Source organism: Ascidiella aspersa, chromosome 6 (assembly GCF_963924565.1).
Source record: "Ascidiella aspersa chromosome 6, kaAscAspe10.2, whole genome shotgun sequence".
NCBI lineage: Eukaryota > Metazoa > Chordata > Ascidiacea > Phlebobranchia > Ascidiidae > Ascidiella > Ascidiella aspersa.
The window spans coordinates 28,313,426-28,337,030 of record NC_139452.1 but is presented as its reverse complement, the minus strand read 5'-3'; the positions used below and the strand labels follow the sequence as shown (position 1 = coordinate 28,337,030).

Sequence of the window (23,605 nt, the reverse complement as noted above, 5' to 3'; positions counted from 1 at the left end):
CGTCACAGGCGCTAGAGTAAACTGAGGTTGGTTCTAGAACGTGGCGATTGTTACGATTTAAGTATACCAACGTTGTAAGTTAAAATGTCTATAAATAATGAATTAAAGTAAATATTTGTACTAAATTGGTTTAAATGGCGAGTTTTTGCTGGTTTCACATTGTAAAGGGGCCTAAAAGTGCTTCAGCTCAAATGGGTTTGGAATAATAGAGATTTTGCTCCTGAGTTGGATAAGGGCGTAACTAAATACTGCTTTACATTGTATAACTTAATGCCGTGAGCGTTTGATATTAAGCATCATGTGTCAGAATTATCCTTGGAACCAAAAGGACAAAAACAAGCGTGTGAATATTGAAGATGAACATGCACTGACAGTATAGACACTACTTGGCTATGGAAAATGAAATTAACAAATTACAACCTAAACAACTCTGTCTGTCTATGGACATTAAATACACAACGTTTAACATTTAAATACACAAATACCCATCTTACGGCTGACTACCCGTTATAGTGTAAGTTTATACCAAGCGACAGTAATTAGTAAACTATGGATTAATACTAGGGGTATTTCAAAATTTAAACGGGGGAGGGAACTTTTGCAACAACAAGATATAATTTTAAATGACAAAACAAGTAAACAAGTTTTTCTCACGGTACTAAAACCTTTGCCCCAAAACAATCTTTACCAAAGCAAAATAACCTACTTAAAAATTTTAAGCCGAAGCCTAGTGATCCAATTGGGGCCCTCAACACCAAAAAAATGCAGCATACGCCTGAACATATTCAAGTGAAAACAAAATGACAACAACGTATGCTCTTATACGAGTGTGCACCTATACAATGTAACTCAATGGCGTAACAATACACATGATTTGAAATGTCAAACTTGGAACAAATAAGTAGGTTAGTAACTTCCGGAAATAAAATGCAACCTAAAGTGTTTTTTTAAAACTGTAAAATTATACTTTCGCGGCGCTAATTTACAGTAAAAAGTTTGCTGCTTTGGTGCACGAAATTAGCACTGGAGGACCACTCTTATGTGCTACTACGGTGGACCAGAGTGTGATTAAGTGACACAGCAGCATAATGATCAATCAATACACTTCAATCAAATGCTTAACACGTCGGGGTTAGGGATGGCTAGGCACAAATATTCCACAAAGGTTTCGCGAAACCGCGTTTTAATTATAATTAAATCTCTCATAAGAGATCGAGGCCCACAACACACAGAATTACTTAGGAATTAAGTATAGGAACAAATTTACCTTAAGAAAATCGTGTGTGCTGGCCTTAATAGAACACAACTTTAGCAAGTAAATTGCATAGGGCTGCACTATAATGTTAGCCAAGGTTAAATGCATTATCTTGTGGAGTTGATGTGTTGGCATTATGGTGGTATAAACTTTAGGGAACGTATGGTAAAAAAAACGGAAACTTTGCTACCAAGTTTAAGTTTTTTGTTGTCATTTGATGACTAAATAGGACTGAAATGAAAAATACCGAAAAATCCTATGGGCAGCCTATAATTTAAAGAAAACTAATAGGAGCTACATCAACCTTTCAAACGGACAAAATCAACAGACCTTGAGATCAAATGTTGTTTGTTTTTGCTGTTTAAACATGTTTAAAACGACTGAAATTAGAAACTAATTATCAAGCAACTACAAAGGCAACAAGAAATAAGATTTCAAACCTTCAGGGTCCAGCAGTTTAGGTATACCAAGGTGCTGGTAAGCGGTATCGAAGGCCGTGGCCAGGTTCTGGCGGTTTGTGGCCCTTCTTATAGCATCCACGTCCACCAACTGAGGGTCAATGGTGTGGATCATGCTCTGGAAAGCACGGCCGTCCCTCCAAGATGGACCGAAGTCGCGGACAGCAACGTCAAGTTCGGGTGGTTTGCTGCAATTGTAAGAGTTAAGTTTACCATTTTTGTCATTATTAAGACCAACGACCTAATAAAGCCAAATTCGAGTAATAACCAGAAATAACTATCGGAATACGTTCTAAATTCATAGAAATAAGTTATAAATGGCCAATAACGCCTGTAGGTAGAGGGTATGGGACGATCGGGGGCCGTCAGTCGTGCATCGGTCGTTTTGGTGTCGACCCTTTTTTAACGTTGTTTCTACTTCATTTGATTGGTGATAATAATATGGGATCCGAGCTGCAAAAGGTTTAATTAGGCGAATTTGGGCATTTTTAAAACGCGCTAAAAAGAAGGTGGCAGTATATTGAACACTTGGGAGTATATTGAACACTTGGGAGTATATTGAACACTTGGGAGTATATTGAACACTTTTGACACAGGCAATGTAAAAAAGTTGCTTCGCCAAGTTGTGTTTAATTTTAGTCATACTTTTTCCCCTTTTTCAAATAAAAATGGAATAATTTTTTGAACCAAACTATAGTTTGAGGCCGTGGTACCAGTTTAATAAAATTACCAGTTTAACATCCCCCAAAAAATTGACTTTTCAAAAACCATTTATTTTTGTATGTACAAGTAGCAGTAAAAAGAACAGGTATAGATTACTTAAATTTTTAAATATTTTGCGATTCCTGTATTGCAATAAAAGTCAACGCATAAAAACAAAAACAAAATAATTCTGTACATATCGAAAAACGTGGTTATTTAACGTTTATTGAACAAATTCAAGTCAAAACACTGGACTGTGACGCAAACAATCACACAACAAGGTTAAAAGACTTACTTTTTTGTTTTCCTTTTCACCCAGGAAAGCAGGGCCTTCTTGGCGGCCCCCTGCCACTTTGCCTTGGCCCCCTTTTTCTGCTTCTGAGGGGGTGAACCATCCTCAGCCCCAACGCAGCTGTCCAGGCTGGAAGTGCTACCGGACAGTTCGCCGGTCAGTGATAAGTTGTTTGTGATTTCCTCGATCTGGATCAGTAAGATGTTTTATTAAGTTTTACTTAAAAAATAATTAGAATTTTTGTTTTAATTCGTTGCGGTGATGGGTTCGATTCTATTGTCCTTTTTTACATAAAAATGGAAACTTGTATATTTAATGGTTTACCCTCCAACAATTTAGAAAAATATATATATAAAAAATATAATATAAAAAAATAAATTAGACGAAGATAGTCATTTATGATTGGCTGTCCTGGTTAAATGAAATTAAATGGCAATGGCCAACATTCATGCTTTAGTTATTATTTAAAATTAGGTTGCGTGGAAAACCAGGCATAAACGTTTTAAAAAGAAATGTTAGACTAATTACAAAAACTATATAGAGTCAAATGGCGAAATTATTAATCGCAAAACATGTTCTAATCGATTTCATAAGTTCCAACCAGTGTAATTTTGTGTTAAAAAAGTAATTCTGCAAAACAATATCTTTTAGAAATATGGTAAACGGCTTTAAAAGTTTACAGCTAAAATGAAGTTTATTTGACGAGTTTGTTCGTTTTCATAAAATTATATCTTCTATGATAAAAATATACCATTAACAGTTTGTTTATTCCTATGCATTTTAGGTCATCTTAAAAATAAAAGATTTGCAATTAACAGTTTCTCCCTAAAAACTAAGGATATATTCTCTACTAGTAGAGTAATTATATACAGTACACAAAGTCCACCCAATATATGCGTTAGGTACTGTGGAGGAAAACATATGCAAAAATTAGCATTGAAAAATTCGCACATGCGTTGTGTGCCGTTAGGTGTCGCTATGTGCGATGTGAATAATAAATAGACATGCAACGATGACGTGACAATATGAATGATAACGCAATACTGTGACGTCGTGGCAAGGTGATGACGTGTACAACTTACGTGTAACATTGGAAGGAGGTTCTGTCTTATCTTCGTTCACAAACACAAACAACAATAACGTATTAACATGCAGAAAATCAAGTATTTAAAAAAAAAACTAATTTCGGGTAAAGTTATTTTTCGATAAATCAAAAATGTAAAGTGGTTCAATTGTTTTTTTTATTTTTTATCGTCCACTTTCTTCTTGGGTCCTTTACTAAAAACGGTCAAAATCGAAAAAAAAGCATTTGATCAAACAACCCCTGTTTCGTATCTACAAGCTAAAATATTATTAAAATAAACAAAAATAACATGTGCGCGAGTTCGTCTTTAACTTCAGCGTCAGGTTTTTTTGATACTTTTTGCTGCATTTTTGACGAAACGTTAAAAATAAAGCAGAAAGTAAGTGTGCCCGGATTGGGACTTTATTGGAATCTTGAGCTGAATAGGTTTGTTGATTTACTTGCGGTTAGATTCGTGATCGGATGATAAATCAACACAATACACAAAACGTGCTACAAATAGCGGGACAACTTCACTTCTCTTGTCGAACAAGACTTTGGGCAAGCTATAACAGCGAAAGAAACACGTACGATTCGGTATTTGGTGGGAGTTGAGAACAAAATAAACAAGTTCGTATTGTGGCATGCACGACAATATGTTGAACATATTGTTACGTTTCGGGAGGCTAATTTGACGGACAACTATAAGCTACAAACGTATTATCACAGTTTGTGAAATACTAAAATACTAATAGGTGAAAAGCTATTGTAATATAGGCAAGCGAAATATTTTTTCCGTATTTTTGGATATTTTGTTTTTCAATTTAATAGAACTAACGCAAAAACATATTACCATTTTATCCACATCCTAATTGCAGTAGTTAGAGTAGCAAAACAAAGAATTTAAGGGGTGTAAAACATATTTTAAAGTTAAAGATTTAGTTGGCTGCAATAAACTCACTATACCATATGTCACGAGCCACGACAATATTATATAAATGCAAGCTTTTAATAATTGAAGTCTTTAAAAGTTTACTAGCTAAATAGCTTTTGCTTAACTATAACAAGTTTTAAATTATAAACGCTATAATGTAAAACCTACATATATTTTGACCAAAATGCACAACTGTTATTTAGTAAGAGTACAGCATGAATAGTTTACCTGAAAGTAGAGGATAATAGTCCAAAGCAGCCCGAGAACGATCGAAGGTTTCCCGTCTACGATGTCACTCGCGTTGATATTGACCAATCGTATCTGATCGACAAAGTTAAGCTAGTTAAAATCGCTAATAGCAGATTAGGGACCGGCAACTTTTTTAATCCGGTTTATTGAAGGTATTATTTTTACCACCTAAGTGTGTGACAAATAGGCATATCAACATATTAAAATAATATTTTTAATGCATTCAAAATATTAAAGTTATTTGGGCAGTTTCATGAATAAGTGTGACTTCAATATCTCCACATATCTATACGTACTGTAAGAACGAGTCTAAATCTAAAGATAGAAGGCGGATAGATTATAAAGAGGTGAAAATAGCCACGCCCACAATAACCTTTTTTTAAACTTGCCTTAAAATTTGAAAAGTCTACGAGTTATACTTTTTCGATGTTTAAGACATACCTAACTAAACCACACAACAAAAAAATAGTTCGGGCAAAAACAAGATATGACTCGAAAAAAATGGTATAGACGACATTATAACCTTTTAGGGCATTCTTGAATAGTCGACGATTTATTAGAAATAAGGAAATGTACATACCTTTTTTGAGTCGAGAAACCCGAGGGCCATTTGTATGTTGCTGAGGTAGTGAACCCTTTTTAGTTTACGGCCTGACTCGCCGTTCTGCAAAAAGATACAAAGTTGCAATAAAAAAAGGTTCGACTTTTTTGAAAAGCAGTCAAAAAATAAATTGAATGAATAATTTTCAAGAGGCATCGCATTTGCTTGGCAAATAATGCACATTTACAGGCTAAAATATAAGTTTATTAATATAAACAAACCGAGGGTTACCGTGACAGTTTTGATAAATACGCTATACACTGTCAGGAACTCAACAAATGAAGTATTACTATATATTACGCTCAATGTGTTTAAATATTTTCATTTCGAGTAAAGATTTTTAGGAGCAAATTGATTTTCATGGGAATTCCCCGGTTACCTTTCGGTAGCCTTTCAGGGAAACTCCCCCGTCAAAAGTCAGTCAGCTGGTTTCATTCAAAAAGTGGAGCTTTAGAAAAGTTACAGCAAGTCAATCAAGCTTACCAGTCTTTGTCCGGACAGAAGTTGCAGCAAGGCCAGGAGTTTTGTTCCGTCCTTGATATCGTCAAACAAGTTCGTAATTTCCATTGGAGGGCGCCACTGCGAGAGTAAACAAAGTTGAAGTTGAGCGAGTCTATTTTTTTTCTTTCTTATCAGCAAATTGGTGTGTTTATCTATTACCATGTGCTTGTTGTTTATCGCCTTGTCGCTGAAGATACTTGATTTTCAATTTTATGTACCATCGAAAATATGCATCACGAACATATATTTAGCAGGTAATTGTATAACACGCGTGTAGTATTTAGGGAACGACAGATATCACACTCTAAGAAGCCTAACCTTTTCAAAAAGTAATTAAATGCGCTTTGAAGGCGATTTGAAATCGTTTGTGCAATTTTCTACTAACGTACAAAGGACGGACATTCCATGTCTCCGACACAGGTTCAAATCTCACTCACTCGATTAAATATCAAAGGCTGTCGTTTCGGCGAATGTCTTAGATGAGAGTCGTCATTTTTGGCGAAATACGGTAACTTAAGGATTTAAACATAAGCATTGGTAATAAACCATGAAACATATTTATAATTTACAATGAATTATTTGTACTTATGGTTGTTAAGCCGTAACATGATAATAGCACGGTTAACTGCTTAATGATAAGCAACCCGACATAAATATAAAGAGCTTACTTTGCATAGATAGGCATTCATCCAGCGAGTGAAAGTGCGTTTCTGCACCGACATTTGCTCATCTGAAACACAAAAACACTCAAGTTACCGTAAAATAAAAAAGCAGAAAAATATCAGGTATCGGTACATTTCGTAAAACAGCACTCAGGGTTTCATTTGTTTGATGAACCCCTTAAAGCATAACGTATTTCGGATAACATTTGTCAGGATAATTAAAATACATCTTTTAAGATATTTTAATAATATCGGACTTGAATTGCTAGCTTTGCTGGAGTAATCTTCCATTACCATACGGGTTGTTTTTCGATTAATATTATGCCTGGTAGCAATAGTTTATATTTAGCTGTGATTAAAGTTTGAACGCAGAATAAATAAATCGGAATAACTGCATGATTCGTCAAAATAATGAAATTGAATAACCTGAAATGTGGGTACACTTTAGCAAAAATTGCGACCTAATAAAGGTTTTACTCAAAATAAACTTTTGACAAAATATAATGAGAGCATTCTAAGCAATTTCAAGATGCGTCGAAAAAGATAAAGGGAATAACTTTAGATGCTGACGAAATCACTATAAAAAGTTTTATAAACTCTTACGTTAAAATATGTTCGTTACATGGCGAGTCAAAAGAACTACGCCTATTTTTACATTTGATTGCTTTGTTCGGGGAAATATTGAAAAATCAGTAGGAAAATTCGTATATTTCCCAAAAAAATATTCTGTATTCATCATTTATCTCCGTATAGAGAACATAATCACCCAAAATAAAATCCAATCCTATGTATTAATTTTGTCTCGTAAATTTCGCGACCGTTATTCGAACAGCGATGTAATGGTCACTCGAAACAGGCAAGACAGGAAAAGACGAAAGTTACCACAACATGACAACGAACGATTCCGCTTTGTGTGACGTCACAATGGCGCGAACAAAGCGGCGCGCGCGTCTGTGGGCAAGTTAGCAATAATAGGTTAGCGACCGGCGGCTGGATTGATGGAATTCCACAAACCGACAAACGAAAGTTGTGTGTAGTGTTTGTCTTAATAGCCTTGATTTAATACACTCTTAAACAATGTCACACAATTTAAGCTGTTTTAATAGCTTAAAAAATCGTAAGATATTGCGAAAATAAGATGTAAAACAAAGATTGTTGCTTAAAATGAGATATATATATATATAGGCTGTACAAAACAGCCTGTTTTTCACCAAGCAGTCTGAACCAGTGCTTTTCAAACTTTCTGAACCGCCCCACTTATTTTTGCAACAAAGGTCAGGCCACATTAAACCTACTATACGTGTCATGAGAATATGGATTTTTCTGCTACTATAAAAGCATACATGCCAAACCAAAATTTTGCCAGGCTTTACCGGTGTGGCGTACACCCTACTTAAAAAACGCTGGTCTTTTTTTTTGCAAAATAACGGTAAAGCCTGACAATCGCGGACGGGATATGAAATTTGTTGACATTTTTTCACAACATTATATCGTTAAATAAGGGAAATGCACTAAAAGCGGTACTGAGATTTAATTATTTGTCCTTCAGTTTAAAATTTCATCAAATTTTAATCTTGAATTGCATTCGCCAACTTTTCCATCGACTTTATCCTTATTAAAGATATAGGTCGCGGGTCGAATTCCCGTGTGCTGTAGTTTGGTGACCCTTTGCCTCAATGCTCAAATATATGTTTGTTTTAAACATATTCAGTTAGCAACTGCGGATGACGAGTATTAAGCATTTCTTAAAGAGTTTTGTTTAGGCGCTTATTTGACCAAATCGTTAAAGCCGCTGTTTACACAACGAAGAAAAGTGCAAATAAAAAAAATGGGCCCACAGCACGATTTACGATGATACATCAACTGAATTGCTATCTAAAAACCCTAAAAAACAATGTTTACGTGCAGCTACTGTAAAAACAGGGTGCTACACACGTGTAACCAAGATATTTGTAGAGGCATCGTTTATGGCGAATTAGTAGCGCAAACCGCGGCAACTAAGCTCAATTGAAGGAAGGCGGTTAGTTGAAGCTGTGGGCAAACGAGCCGCCGTGTTTAAAGACGTTTGGTTTTAACTCTTGGGTTAATAATTAATGGAGGCGCTCAGCTATTTCAACGGCTCGGCTCCTTGGACGGACTATAGAGGGAAAACTTTCGCGCCCCAATGATAACGAAAACGGCGGGATCTTTCAAAACAAAAACAGTGCAGTGAAGTGTGTAACCCCTGTCAATGTTTAAAGCATTGTGGCTGGAGGTTGGAGATTGATGAAATGAATATTAAAGCCCATACACAATTAGGTGGCATTTTGTAAACGTTTAAAACAAATCTTTATTCTTTTTTATCTGAAAACTATTACAAAATGTTTCCTACTTCTATATATTGCCTTTAGTCTCTAATTAATCCGTTGTAAACTTTAGTTAATATTTAAAAATAGTTTTAAATTTCTGCAAATCTAACTTTTCGTTTCTTTTTCATTTAAAAACGGGCAAATTCAAACCACATTCCGTGACTTTTTACCGACATTCTCACAAAAAAACTTGCACCCGCCATAAGTCCCCTTGTTTCCGCACGGTGGCGTGGCGACAATGGAACGATGACCCTCATGGCCCGGGGGGGAGGAGGGGGGGGGGGCAAAGTGACATCACAATGGCACTCGAAAACGCCACCGTTCGTGAATTTATGATTGACAATTTTGGCCGGAATTTTTTTTATGTGTCATTATTAACACGAATTGGCACAAAACAGCAAAAACAATTTTAATTTATCAAGCATTATCCAATGTATGTCGCTTACAAAAAAAGTCAAACGACTAAAAATGGATAATATGATAATATGGTGAGACAAAGGTATGTTGTACCTAAACACTAGTCAGTTACAAAAATCCTTTAAAAACCTTCAAGGCCATTTTTTAATTAATGGGCAACGCTTTCCAATTCAAGCTTTCTCATTTGTACAGAGTGGACAACACTCAAAAAACGCAAGACCAAAGGGCAAAAATCGCCAATCAAACAGTAGCCCCTTGACAAGACTACTAACGCCACTCGGTTGCGGCGTGTAAGACCAGAGGCAAACATGCCGGCCGCTGTAACCAGTTTAAGGTCTTGAGTGGGTCTCTGGGTCTAACGATGGGCTAGGAGAGTAAGCGGACGTCTAATCCTTGTGTGGTGAATCAGGGTCGAATCCAGGGGAGCACCAGGCCATGCCCCCCCGAAAAAAACGTATTTTTACTAGGTTTAACTATGTAAACACTTAAATCCGCGCTCAAACTGTGCAATTTTCGTTCAATTGGACTATTCATACCGTTATTTAGAGCTTGTTATGTCTCTCATATATATGTTATGTATCTATTCACATTGAAAGTATTGCCAATTGAAACCAACAAATAAATACCAATCTGCGAGAACAGCCGGTATTTTTAAGAATAAATGTTTTACAACGTCAAGCTATGACGTAACTTAGTGACGCCACCCCTAAAAACTTTCATGCCCCTTCAAACAAAAATCAAGGATCGGCCCTGTCAGGAAAGGGTAGCCGCGACAGGCCCAGGCCTGACGTTTGGTGCGTGCATAGTATTTCGAGTGTTGACTTTTCACGGCGCTAGTCAATAGGCGAAACAAAACTAGCCACAGCCGACGCCAACGCCGCAACAGTGAAAGCTCTCCGGGCACAATAGACGCCTCAATGCGATGCCAGGCTCCTTCTGGGCCAAAGCGCCGGCGCTCGAGCACTCATTGTTACGCCATAATGACTACCAAGCGTCCATTGATAACTGGCGCGACCGTGGTTTTGCGATTTTGCGCCGTGAATAACATATTAAGGCCCCCGGACAATTGTTTTGGATGTTGAAACATTTTTTAGGTGGTAATTTGGCGTGTTTATGTAATGCGAAACAATGTGTGGCCCAAACAGCTAGAACAACGAAAAAGCAACTCATCTGGTTTTGATTCAAGCTTAAATAACTGACCCCAGTAAATTTTTGATTAAAATTCTCCAGAAAAAATACATTGATATCAATAATAAACCCATCTTCCAATTTACCAATCAGTTTTATTTTGAAATGTCCAATAACTACACCCATTATTATTGCAGTGCTTTTGGCAACAACCAGGAAACACAACTTGTCAAAATCTTACTTTGCAAGTCCTGGACTGTTTTGATGAAGTTGTAAGATGGACGGCCAAGATTGGTCGACGGTTGTTTTCTTCGTGGGCCACGAAGCTTCAAAACAACGTTTAAAAAAACCGTAATTTACAAGTAAAATCAATCAAATATGTAATATGAAATTATATCAGATATGTGTAATACACCGGAAGCCTTCTACAGATTAACTGAATCGGTGACCAAAATGCAAGCAAGACAGGCTGGAAAAACAACTTGCCTGCTGTGAGGTTCGAACTCACGACCTATGGTTATACCGGGACTGTGATTCTTCCAACTGAGCTACACAGGCTCGGAGGGAAGCATTTCGAGAAACAGCAATCATAGCACCATTGCTTGGTGCTGCATCTGACCGATTTAAATAATATTTAATTAGTCATACCTTAATTGAAAATAACACTACTTATCTTCAGAATAAAATGCAGAATCAGATAACAAAAATTAAACATTTCTATATTATTAAATGAGTCAGCCAATTTTGGGGTGACACTGCTAATAACATTAAGTTTATATTACAAGCTTAACCCACAGTTCTATATGCAATATGCATACAATTTTACATATACTTATCCTTAATTTAAGGACATAACAGCAAAAGAACAAACAAAACAGGAGGATCTAAACAGGGACACCAAAAAAATAAAATAAATCTACTCTAATTTTACATGCAACAAGCATTCGACTAATTTACAATAACATTTCTTTTAATTTTACAACACTATTTTTTTTAATTTTACAATAATATTTTTTTTGTCAGCTTACCTCGTCGCTTCCCACAAGCTGAGATTGTCTTGACATTTTAAGCTGTCAAAAATCTCCCAAAAGATAATCCACAATAGCACAGTGTTTTTCTGATAACATTTACATATATATTTGCAAGAATCCTATTCAAAGTAATTTCTAAAAGCATGAAAGGCAAATATTATCTTGTGGTGCCATTTTGGTATCCTCTTGTTTTGTTATTTTATTTCTAAACTAGTGCAATTTGCCTTAATGTTTAAACAAATACCCACAAATCTAACCAATGACTAATTTAAATTATGTTTTGGGAACAGTAAGCTACTAAATAACAACTAAAAGTTCTTCAATTCTGATTGAAGTTGTTGGTAAAATGTTTTTGTCCATGCAAAACATCATAGCAGTGTTTGACAACATATCCAATACTAAATACAATTACAATTATCAGTAAAAAACATCAGTTTAATATGAAGTAGCAAAGTTACATCGTGTTTTGTATTTTATTGTTTTTCAAAACTGTTAAGATTTACTTATTTTAATGCATTGATAGGTAAAATGGTTCTTTTACAGTGCAAGAAAAGAACAATTATCTAAACATGATAAAACTACTACATAGCATTGATTAAAATTATTTTTTTTATATATGGCTTTTATTATAAACTGTTTTCAAATTAATGTGTTTCATCATTATTAAATCCAGCTACATACAACATAAATCATTTTTATACACAATCTACTATAAACTTAAAATTTCAAGTTTACAATTTACACAATTTGTTTAGAAATGTGGGCATTTTACCAAAATTTTTCCTAAAACTTTAAATGCAGAACTTGAATAGTCCCTAAATACATCTTAAGACCAAAAATTAAAAAAATTGTAATAATATATATCATGTTTCACTTTTTAGTACAAATTAACAACCACTATCAGGAACTTTGCAACAATTTCTATAAAAGCAACATTTTATGAAGAAACAACTTTTAGAACATGCCTTTCTGGTGGTTTTAAATTTTATTCCAAATATTTAAGTTATGTTCTGTGTAATAACTAACTGTCTGTCACATGTTTTGCAATTCCATATTGTAAAGTACTTTCTGCTCGAATATTGCAAGTAGGCTACGACCTACTTTCTATCATTAAAACTTCACCGTTCGAACAAAAACGCACAAAAAACCAGCTCGTTTAACCTGTTTAATTGTGGGGCACCAAGTCCAAACAAATTCTGGCCCAGTAATGTTGACTTAAGCGCCGATCGGATCGCTACGGACGCCGCGCGTTCATTTGAAAAGCACTGATACGTTGTTGCCATATTTTTAGCGTGCTTTGCCTAGCGACTCCGCAGCGCCACTAGTGGATAAGCCGTGATTTTGATGGTCGTCCAAGTTGTTTTTTTAACTTTTTAAGTGTTTTTTCAGTTTGAAGTTAAACCTGTTTTCTAAACAAATTTGTATTTTTTTTTTTGTAAAACTTACAGTATGCCGTTTGTAAAGCAAATTTTGATTTAATAAGTTTTGTAATTTAGTTACGAGTCTTTTGCGGGTTAAATCGGTGTTTCAGTAAAGTTGTTTCCTTTTTTCATGTAGCCTTATGGTATTTTGTGGTTTAAAACTATGATAAATCCAATAAAAGTAGTGTTTTCATTCAACAAAGAGTACACGTCCTTGAAATCAACATCTGCATTTAAATATCTTGATAAAACATTATTGTTTAAAGTTATAACTTTAGTCGTTTTTTTAACTTTTTTATAAATTGTAATTTGTGGCTTAACATCGCAGTAAATACAATGCAGTATTGCGTTTTTGGTTTTAAACCAACGGTGTTCCTGAAAAAACACAACTGCATTTTAATATTTTATTATAAAAGAGTAAATTGCACACGGATTGGCAAAATTGCAATAAATAGCACAACGATGGAAAAATAGGCGCATATGGCAATACAGTATTTCACATACAAAGAATGATCTACTTTTCGTCAATATAATCTAAAAATCAAAGTTAAAACGGTACAATCCGTTTTTAAGCATTTACGTAAACAAGCATAATACATAATACTGTTATCGCACAATTAGCGTAGAATTAATACATTTTAAGGCCTTAATTTTAAGTAAAGAACACAGCCTAATACAATAAGTTCCATAAATATAAAGAAGATAAGAAAAATCTTGTTTGTAACAACGTTTCGATGGATGCTTTTCAAAAGCTTTTGTGATCGAGTGATTTCAACATTTGTATCTTCAAGCTGCAAAATAAAATGACTCGTTTTTCAAAAAATGTTTGCACATACCGGCTGTTATGCTAAAGTGATAATATAGGTGACAAAGTGAGTACATATATTAGCACAGAAGTAATATACGCTTCAATGTGAAGTTGGTTGTTCTAACAGAATGTAGCAAACCTTGGTGTCATGGTTGTTTCTGAGTAGCTCAGTTGGTAGAGCGGAGGTCCCGCTATGACTGGAGGTCGTGAGTTCGAATCTCACCACATGCTAATTGTTTTTCCATCCTACCCTGCTTACATCATTAATCAACAGATTGGGCAAGTCTGTGATGGCTTTCGGTGTAGAAGTAATAGGAATGTTTTTTTAGTAAAAGTGTATTAGAGCAACACAGCCCCTTAAATATACCACAGTGCCCAATGTCATTGTCTTGCCAAAAACCAATGCAATTTAACCTAGGGTATGTAATAAAAATTCAACCAATTGACACAGCAATCAGTTTTTAATAAGGACGAAAAAATATGGTTTTTAATATATATATATTTTTTTGACACCCTTTAAGCTCGGGAGCTATATTACACGGGGACAGATATTATTAAAAGTAAGAGCATTACAAGCAAAAATAGATCGCTTTAAAAACCACAGAACTCAGAACCTTAAGCACTATTTCTTAACCTATGGGTCGCAACACAACAAAAATGGTTTGGGCAGCCCACTGCAATGGTTCACATAGGTAGATTTCTTAGCATTTTTTCTGAGCAAGATTGCTCACAATTTTTTTTTTAATTTTTGCTATTTCTATTATGTTTTGTACTCTAAAAAAACCTTCAATGAGGAGAATTGGGTCGTCAACGCTTCGCTCATATTCATGAGCTTAGCATTTGGACTGCTGCGACAAAAAAGTTGATAAACAATGACCCTAAGAAAATAAAACTTGCAATAAAAATGAGCTTAATAACCGACCCGATCTCTAGTGTTGTGTAGCTGCTCTCTCTGGCTCCCGAGATCGCTCAGAATGTCGTTTCCGATAGCTTCGTTTTCAGCAGAGATCACTTGGGATCGAGCGATGCTCTCTGTCGCCCTCTTCAGGCTTTTGTGTCCGAGAAGAAGGTTAGACTGTTCGGAGAGTTCCTAAAATAAAATCAAAATTGCTGATAAAAGCTCGTGACAGCAAATTACATGTATCGAATCAGATAAATTAATTATACCCAAAGGGCGGAAAACTGGTGCTTCATTGCGTCCATAAAAATATGTGATTTAAATCAGCAAAATTACTCAAACCCAAAGGGTGGAAAACTTCAGCTAGATTGCATCAAAAAAGATGTTTTTAAAAATTTAAAATTGACTGGTTCAAACGATAAGTTAACAAGGAAAGATCATTTTTGTATGACTCCTGTACTGTAAATTACCATACTTTTAACATACATTTCTGTTAGAAAAGTTGTGATTTACTTGTTGAGTAATAAAGTTAAAGGAATAGACTAAAAAAAAATTAAATTTATATTTTTTTTTTCTGTGAGTAATTTACTGTATATCAATGTATGTTTAGTAATAGCATGCATTAAACACTCTTAGTTATCTGAGAAATTGCAGAGATTAAACAGTTGAAATATAATGATTAATGAGTTGGCCAACTACAGCTTATGGTATTATTATATATTAAGATATAAAAACGAACTGCATCTATAGTGCAAAAAGTACAGCCTTGGTAAACATTTGGCCAAATAATAATCTTAATCTAGGAATATCTTAAATCTCAGTACCACAATTGCTTCCAAGCAAAACTATTTATTTTAGTTTTTACAAATAGCTTCCAACCAAAACTTGTTTTTCGTGGGGTAATATTGTTTTTTTCGTGGAGTAATAACATGTTATTTGTGTGAAATCACCTAATGTAGCAAAAAGTATGTCACGATTTGTACAAACATTCAAGCTTATATATACTACAGACAGTTAACAAAATTAATATAAATCTATCAGTCTTACTTTGGCCATTGGACTTGTAGATTGGGAAGTACTTCCTTTACCATACGAAGCCTGACGCATGTAGTAGGGAGACTTTTGCTGCAAATAAAACAAATACCTAAAGAATGTAGTAACCACTAGGATTTTTCGGCAAAAACGCTTAAACCTTTTTAGTTTTGTCCACATAACAAAAAGCAAGTTCGATTGTGAGTCATTTTAAACAAAAAGTGAGCTACTGTGTTCCAAAAACAGGTATTACCTGTGTGGTGTGTTCAATTTTTTTAAGGCAAGGAAGCTTTTTGTTTCTTTGTGTGGTTAAGGTGTTATTTTTTTGCTACAAATTTAAACAATTATACCTTAACATCATATGTTTATATCAGGTCTTCCCAAACTATGTTGCGACCCTGCTGGGGTCATGCAACCAGTTTAAGGGGTCACAGGTTAGTCTGTATAATAAGTGTTACATCTACAAAGATGTTATTTTTTTGGTTTAATAAGCCAATGGCAAACTTAATAAAAACAATACACCTAAAAATGCACATTACTTCAACAAATGCGTGCCAAAACAGACTATGAGAAATATTATGTTTGAAACTACGGGGTCGCGGAAAATTTTAGTAAATTAAAAGGGGTCGACGTATAGAGAAGACATAAAACTTGCAAAACTAATAAGCAAAAATATTTTTAGGGTCTAAGCAAATTTAAAGATAAATAACAAAACTTAAGAAAAAATGGGCTAAAAAGGAGTCTGGTGCTTTTTAATACCAGTGCTGCAAAATAGTCTATTAGCATGGCCAGCAAAAACATACATACAATGTATCTTTGTTAAAAATGGCAACCAACCTCAGTTAGTCTTTCAATGCTCTCCAGCTCATATTTAAATCTCCTCACTTCGCGATTCATTCCGGCTTGAAACGACATTGGCGCTTGGTAAATTTCATTTTCAAGATCCTTAATCTGAAAGTAGGAAAGCAAATATTGTAAAAAAAAACATTTATTTAGTAATAGGGAAGCAAATTGCATAGAATTCAAAGGCCATACAGAAGTAGGTAGCATATTTTGAATGTTTACCATAATGTTTCGTTTTCAACATGTTTGCTACCTAATTCTGTATGAACTTCATATTTTCACCAAACAACAACTCTCCAGTTATTATGCTCGAAAATTGGCATACAAAGTTAAAAGATCTACTAGTAAAGGTGAATATTAACACTCTGCTTTATATTTATGTATTCTTGAACAGAGGTTCTCAAATTGGGGTCTGTAAGGAAGTTTTAGGTGGTGCTATGAACATCTTTTAAACTCATATCCAGATAAATTTAACTGGGGCAAATCCATAACTTATTTAACCTTAAGAGTAATTATTGTACAGCATTTCTCGCAATTCTCCTTTTTATACAAATTTATAAGGTTCTTAGAGGAGTATCACTGCTCTAAAACCATAAAAATAAGAATAAAAATTAAATCAATAATTAAACTATCAATAAACTGAGACTGTTATATTGCGTACCACATTGAAGGAAATTGCAGAGTTCAAAGCTTTAAATCAAATTAAAAGCTTGTGGACTGCAATCAATAACTGATTTCAGCCAAAGAGTTTACCGGAGAAAAACCCAAGGGAGACTTATTAAAATTATAAAAATATATGGCAGATATCTATCTAGAAACACTTAAGAAATATATGCTACATATCTGTCTATAACGACGCTTTAACTGCTGTAATATGTTTGAAAGAAAAAGCTAATAATAATAATAATTTAATATAGGCTAATTCTTAGTGGTTATCAAATTGGGGACTGTCAAGAAAATTAAGAGGTTACGCAGCTCCTTTTAAATTATTACATTCATAAAAACTTTAGACTGGGCAAAATAATTATATTAAAAAAACTACAAACAGTAATTAGTTTGTAAAACTAGATATTTAAAAGTAGTAATTATTATTATTGTACAGTGACTTTAAAAAATCCTTGTTTAAAATTGATGTATTTAACCATTGTTTTAAAGAATCAAAAAAGTTATCTGACAGATTAAACATTTTGAGAACCACTGGTTCTAATTAGGGTTTCTCTCCGAAAATGTTTTTGATAAAATAATATCAAACCTATTAAAGTTGTTGCCTGAGTTGCTTTATTTGCGCTTACCATCGGAAAAACTTAATTAAACTTATCCTACCAATAAAATGCGTCATGCATGTGCTTTTTTTTAAATAAGGGTGCAGCCTTTAATACAAGAAGGTCTTGTAAGATTGCAGAAGCAACACTACAGAACATAAAGAGCCTAATTAAATGTTTGAAGCTAATATAAAATATTTTTTAACATTATAACCACATAAATTAGGTATAATTTTTTCTTCGAGATTTCCAGGATTACCAGAATTTTCATTTTTCAATCCCGTTTCCCGGGAGTGAAAAATCTGGGAAAAAGAGGAACCCTAGTTCTAATAAACAACCTTAATACTTACCAGTGATTGGGCTTGGGAAGAGAGTCTTTGAGTCGTTTTTTCGTGCTGATGTAAAGCTTCTAAAACAACAATTTTAAGAAAGTTGATTATTTAAATGAAGTTGTAAATACACCTTTTAAACAAAGTTTTAATTTTGAAATTTTTGGGTTTTAAAAGTGTTAAACCACGGCAAAAACAGTCTGAAATACAAGGAATAATAAATAACTCTTTAAAACAAAGTTTTATTTGTGAATATTTTGAGTTTTAAAAGTGTTAAAACAAGGCATAAACAGTCACAGAAAAACGATAGTATACAATACATGTCTACACCTAAATAACAGTGTGTAAATATTTTAAATAAAACATTTCTAGAGTTTAAAAAAAAAAAAAATCTTAGTTTTATTGTATGAACAATGTCAACTATACTGGTCAGTCGTCATTCATATATAGATAATACAAATAATAAATACAATAATAAATATTTGTTAACAAGTTGCAGCACAAGTGTTAAAATGCATTTATTCCTACTATATTGAAAATTGAGGTATTTAACGGGGTTGTTCTTTTGGTATTTAGCAGGTTTTTCTTCAATAAAGTATATATGTTGAAAACTATAGTGATTCCTAAAAGCTAATATTCAGTGTCAGTCAGCCAGACTAATGCAGATAGTCAAAGCTTTGCATAAACTAAGTCTAATTTACATGAAATATTAAAATGCCTTGTTTTAAATTGAAATTTATGCAAGAGAAAGATATATGACATATCAAAACTGCAACATTGTGAAACTCATTAAACTTAATGCAGTGACAAACCGCAGTCATTCAATTCAATTCATAGGGAAATACTGCTAGTTGGAAGCCCTAGTTCTGCAGCCTATGACGACACATTCAATGCAATTAGTCATTGCATCATGGTAAACAACAATACACAGCATAGCATTGCTTGCTGAAGGAAACATAGTCTTTTTAACAGTTTTAAAGGAAATTTTTAGGTCTTTTCCAATTTATGGGCTAAAAAAAGAACTGAATAATGAAATCAAATTACTTTTTAACATATTGCTAAAAAACAAAAAATGGTAATGAAATCCTTCTTTATTTATTCAAATGTGTTGATATCTTTTAATCAGGAAGTAATCATAAAAATGTCAAATTTTATCCTAGTTTTTTTCAAACATCAGGTTGCTACACATATTATATAAGATTGATGAAACAAATTAAGAATTGCAAGAACACTTTCAAATTTCTTCCAACAAATTGATGGTAGTTTATAACTGTGAAAATGGTCTTTTTATGATCGGCACTTACATTACTGCAGTGGCAAAAAGAGTTATTTAACATCAATAAATTATTGAACAACCCTAAACGGCTAGAAGTCTAAGCGAAAATACTAGGAAATGTTTCCTTACCTCCATTTACATTTCTTATGTCAGATTGCTTGGTTAAAATCTTAAGGTCGCTTAAAACAATTCTCAATTTGTCTTTTAGCTCTTCGTACAGTTCACTACTCGCCATAACCTAGGTATATATGCAACAAAGTGAACACGCAATTTAACAATTGTGTACAGCAGCACAGTTTAATATGCGATTACATATTAGAAGAAAAAAAACAAGTTTTTTTTACAATTGACAATATCCATTTTTGTGTAAATTAAAACTTCAAAAATGGTGTACAGTAGTACGGATTATTATATGAGAAGAAATAAAATTGTTTGAATTTTTTGAACATAACTGTTAATGTTTGGGTATTCTCATACAGAATTGGGTAACTTTGAATCAAAATTATTTTGATAAGGTATGTCTAAATGTGAGTTAGTTAATATATGTGGAAACTTTAATAGGCAGTAACTTATTATCCAGAATCCAAGTTGACAAATTTTAAAGATTAAGGAATAATCATGACAGAAATGAGTACGATGAAAGGAAGTAAGCAAAAACATCCTTAAAGTGTTTGGATTAATTCAAACTTCCAGCTGCTTGAGAAAAGGTAGAGTCATGAATTATTTATTCAAAGCATGATCCAAATTCCAGCAACAGACTTAGACGACGTAATGCAGCTTAGGCGTGGCAATCAAAGACAGACAACATAAAAAACACAACAAAATCGGAACTTTCTCATAATTTTTTCTTTGTGAACAGCAAGGTACAATAAATATTTAATTAAATAAATTAAATTTGAACCACATTTTTCTACAAGTAGTCTTTAAACAAAAGAATATCGTCTATATTATTGGTAATGGGTTACTAGAAAATACAAGAACAGACATCTTAACACACATTTCACAGTTTCAACTATGCCAACGCCATTATGTACAAACGTTGAACACAACACATAGAAAAAAAGCATAAAAACTGCAACATGCATGAGTCTGTACAACTGGCAAGCACTACGACTATAAACAACTAACACTTTCAGTGCTTGAGCCAATCATGCCTAATAAGGTTTAAAACAAAAAAAAAACTGTGCCACAAATTTGAATGTAGTCTCCTATTACGCCTTTTATTTACAATCGGTAATATATTTATGGTCAGTTTGCATTTACATTGTTGATGATAGAAAAGCAAAACACTACAATTAATTTTTACGAATACTGAAAAGCTTTACTTGGTTTCTTATGTCAAAAAAAACACATCAGGATTTTTTTGTTTTTAACACATGTAAATAGGAGTCTTCGTTTAAACACACGTAAAATATTTGTAACTGAACACATGTAAATATTTGTAACTGGAAACAGCCACTTAAAAACTTAAGGGCCCCATATCAGAAGAGTTTCAACTTCAAGTTGTCATGAGTTAATCTTGTTGCTTTACTCTCCGTCTTAAAAAGACAAGTAAATAATTTGTAACTGGGATTAGCCACTTTGAAAGTCCTACGGCTCCGTATCAACTTTGAAAGTCCTATAGCTCCGTATCGATTTTAACTTGTCAGGGGTTGAGTAGTTTGTCAGGTAATACAAATATACACAGTTGAAACACACTTGCAAATCGGACTGCTGTTGTTGAAGTTACCTCATCTCAGAAACCTAGTCCCTTCTCTTCTTTCCAAACTTGCTCATCGCGGTTGCGCCTCGAGCAAGGAGACCGTGATGAGCCAAGCCAGGGATGGAAGAAATGATGAGCACGATGAAGTAGGTCAACATCAGATTATGCATCTGGTTTCCCAGCCAAGCCAGTGTGCTCAGTGTTACGGTGGCAACAGCGACATACAGCCAAGGATTGGTCTCCTTTAGCTGAAAGAGGCTGTTTAGAGACTTGCGAACGGTCAAGCGAGCATCGCCAATCGCTGTGCACGCGTTTGAGTACTCTTTATCCTTCTCCGAGTTCCAGTAGGTCTCTGGGAAAACAAAGGGAGCCACAAACGGGATAACATAGTCCAGGATGCAAACGATCATTGCCAGCATCGACAATCCCGTGATAAGGGAAGGGTCCAGATACCAGATCATGAGAAAGACAAATGATATGAAGCCTATCACGATCCCGGGATAATATGGCTTCTCCCATTTAAGCAGTTTGCTGGCAACTACGATGATCTCACGCCAACTTTTGAAACTCGACTTGACCGACTTGGGGCTACAATCCCCTGATGACTTTTCGAATGAATCCATGTCTCTGAACTTTTATCGTCTGATACACAGTTTAAGCTTTTTTGTAACTTCAAAACTTTAAAAACAAGGAGATTTAGGTTAGATATTTACAATTAACGTTTTAAGCAGTAAAAAACGGCGCTCTTTCACTATTGTACGTGAAAAGTTATGCAAAAAAAAAATAATAATAATATCGCATACCACAACGCATATTGATTGGGTTAGGGTGCGGGTTAGCGTTTGGGTGAGGGTGGGTCAAGTAATATTATGTTTATTATTAATAATAACTTGACCCACCCTCACCCAAACGCTAACCCGCATCTAACCCAAACAATATGTGTGGTGGAATGCGGCATTTAAAGAAAAACAGTTTTTTATTAATTTTTACGTACAATACTGAAAGAGCGCCTAAAAAACAATCATTTTCCAACAAACTTTTATTGATTCAAAAGTCTATTTTTAGACAAATATCATAAAATCCCCAATAGTCTTATGTTCACAATCTAGTAGGTACAAGGTTGTGCAGTTTAGAAAAATATTACATGCAGTGGATGGCATGTTCCCCCAAGTCCCTGCATTCTAGTGACTTTCTGCCAAGATCTTTGGCATGCAATGCTTGCCCAAAACAATGCCAGACACATCATTAAGGGTAAATTTCTAGCGGCTATAATAAAAAATAGCATTTTTGATGTGTTGTTTGGAGAATTTTGAAAAAAATTTTGGCGGAAATCTTATAGGCGGCCACAAATTTATGAAATTCAGTCTTGGCAGGCCCTACATTTTAAAAAAGCTTTAGATTCAATAATGAGTTGCAATTTTGTTTAACATTATTTTATCCAGAAAACATTTTTTTGAATTAAATTGGCATATCATGTATAGGGATGTTCAAAGTAGAATATCAAATCCAATTCTGCCATTTATTTCGGGTAATTGGAACCGATATAATTTAATGTTTTACCGCCGATTGTTGCGCCTAATTGCACAAACGCTTGTGGTAAGTTGGCCTGTTGCCGCGGGGACCAATTTACAGTGCTTGCTTTAAATGTAACCTGGTAGCGCAGTGTCAGCGTTTTTTCGTGCGACCAATTACCCCGTCTCGCGATAACGTTCGTCTAATAATTAAGTGTGAATCAAGCGTTATTGGGCGAGCGACTAACGTGTAGTGCCAGGTGCGTAGTTCGCAATTTCCCTAAATGCGTTACGTTGCAAAAGTAACTTTTACATTGTTATGCGCAGTGTAATTGTCAAGAATTAGTTAAGTCAATAGTAACTTTGTATTCTTTGCAGTACATTATTTGACTGCATAACAAATCTTGTTAGTAAAAAAATAAGCCCTAAAACCCAACAATGCTTTAAAAAACAGGACCGAATTGCTTAAGACTTCTGTGTGCAGTGTTGCATTGTACTCACTATTGGCAAAAATATAAGTTTTGGCAACAACCTGGACAGTTGACATATTACAGTTTACAGAACTGCTTTAAATGACAGTTGTTAAGAATGTTAAACATATGGGAGATTTTTTTTATTATAATGTACACATGTTAGCAAATTGTTTGGGCGATTTATTGCTGTGATTGTGGGTCCTGTAGGGTAGATTAAGATTAATCCCTTCCACAAACAAAATCAAGGTTAAATAATTTAAGAAAAATATACTAGGATTCGCTATTCTGGATTCGTTATTCTAGATTCGAAACCTATTATTCTAGAATACCTTGGGATTCTACTTTGAACATCCCTAATCATGTAATTCAACTTAAAAACCCAGCTAAAGAATTAAAGTTTACATTAGGC

General features: G+C 34.3%; 3 protein-coding genes across 3 annotated transcripts in view; all 3 read right to left on the bottom strand.

Annotated features, from left to right (window-relative positions):
• Positions 1 to 11,778, bottom strand: part of LOC146141129 (nesprin-1-like) — a 340,733-nt gene extending 328,955 nt beyond the window's left edge. Inside the window, exons 1-9 of the mRNA XM_083392820.1 lie at positions 11,639 to 11,778; positions 10,852 to 10,936; positions 6,724 to 6,785; positions 6,038 to 6,133; positions 5,534 to 5,617; positions 4,933 to 5,025; positions 3,790 to 3,819; positions 2,711 to 2,895; positions 1,696 to 1,901 (exon numbers count right to left, since the gene is read on the bottom strand). Of these exons, the coding sequence (XP_083248946.1) occupies positions 1,696 to 1,901; positions 2,711 to 2,895; positions 3,790 to 3,819; positions 4,933 to 5,025; positions 5,534 to 5,617; positions 6,038 to 6,133; positions 6,724 to 6,785; positions 10,852 to 10,936; positions 11,639 to 11,674 (877 nt within the window). The 5' untranslated portion in view covers positions 11,675 to 11,778. The remainder of the gene's footprint in view (positions 1 to 1,695; positions 1,902 to 2,710; positions 2,896 to 3,789; positions 3,820 to 4,932; positions 5,026 to 5,533; positions 5,618 to 6,037; positions 6,134 to 6,723; positions 6,786 to 10,851; positions 10,937 to 11,638) is intronic.
• Positions 11,779 to 13,493: 1,715 nt separating this feature from the next.
• Positions 13,494 to 20,685, bottom strand: LOC146141128 (vesicle transport through interaction with t-SNAREs homolog 1B-like). Its single transcript, XM_083392038.1, has 6 exons — positions 19,640 to 20,685; positions 18,256 to 18,314; positions 16,638 to 16,751; positions 15,816 to 15,893; positions 14,793 to 14,960; positions 13,494 to 13,853 (listed from the first exon to the last, which is right to left on the bottom strand). Exons 1-6 carry the CDS (start codon positions 19,743 to 19,745, stop codon positions 13,701 to 13,703), a joined length of 678 nt encoding a protein of 225 aa, XP_083248164.1. The 5' UTR covers positions 19,746 to 20,685; the 3' UTR covers positions 13,494 to 13,700.
• Positions 20,686 to 21,060: 375 nt separating this feature from the next.
• On the bottom strand, positions 21,061 to 21,887 carry LOC146141127 (ADP-ribosylation factor-like protein 6-interacting protein 1). The gene has a single exon (XM_083392086.1). It carries the CDS (start codon positions 21,833 to 21,835, stop codon positions 21,254 to 21,256), a length of 582 nt encoding a protein of 193 aa, XP_083248212.1. The 5' UTR covers positions 21,836 to 21,887; the 3' UTR covers positions 21,061 to 21,253.
• Between the last annotated feature and the right edge of the window lie 1,718 nt (positions 21,888 to 23,605).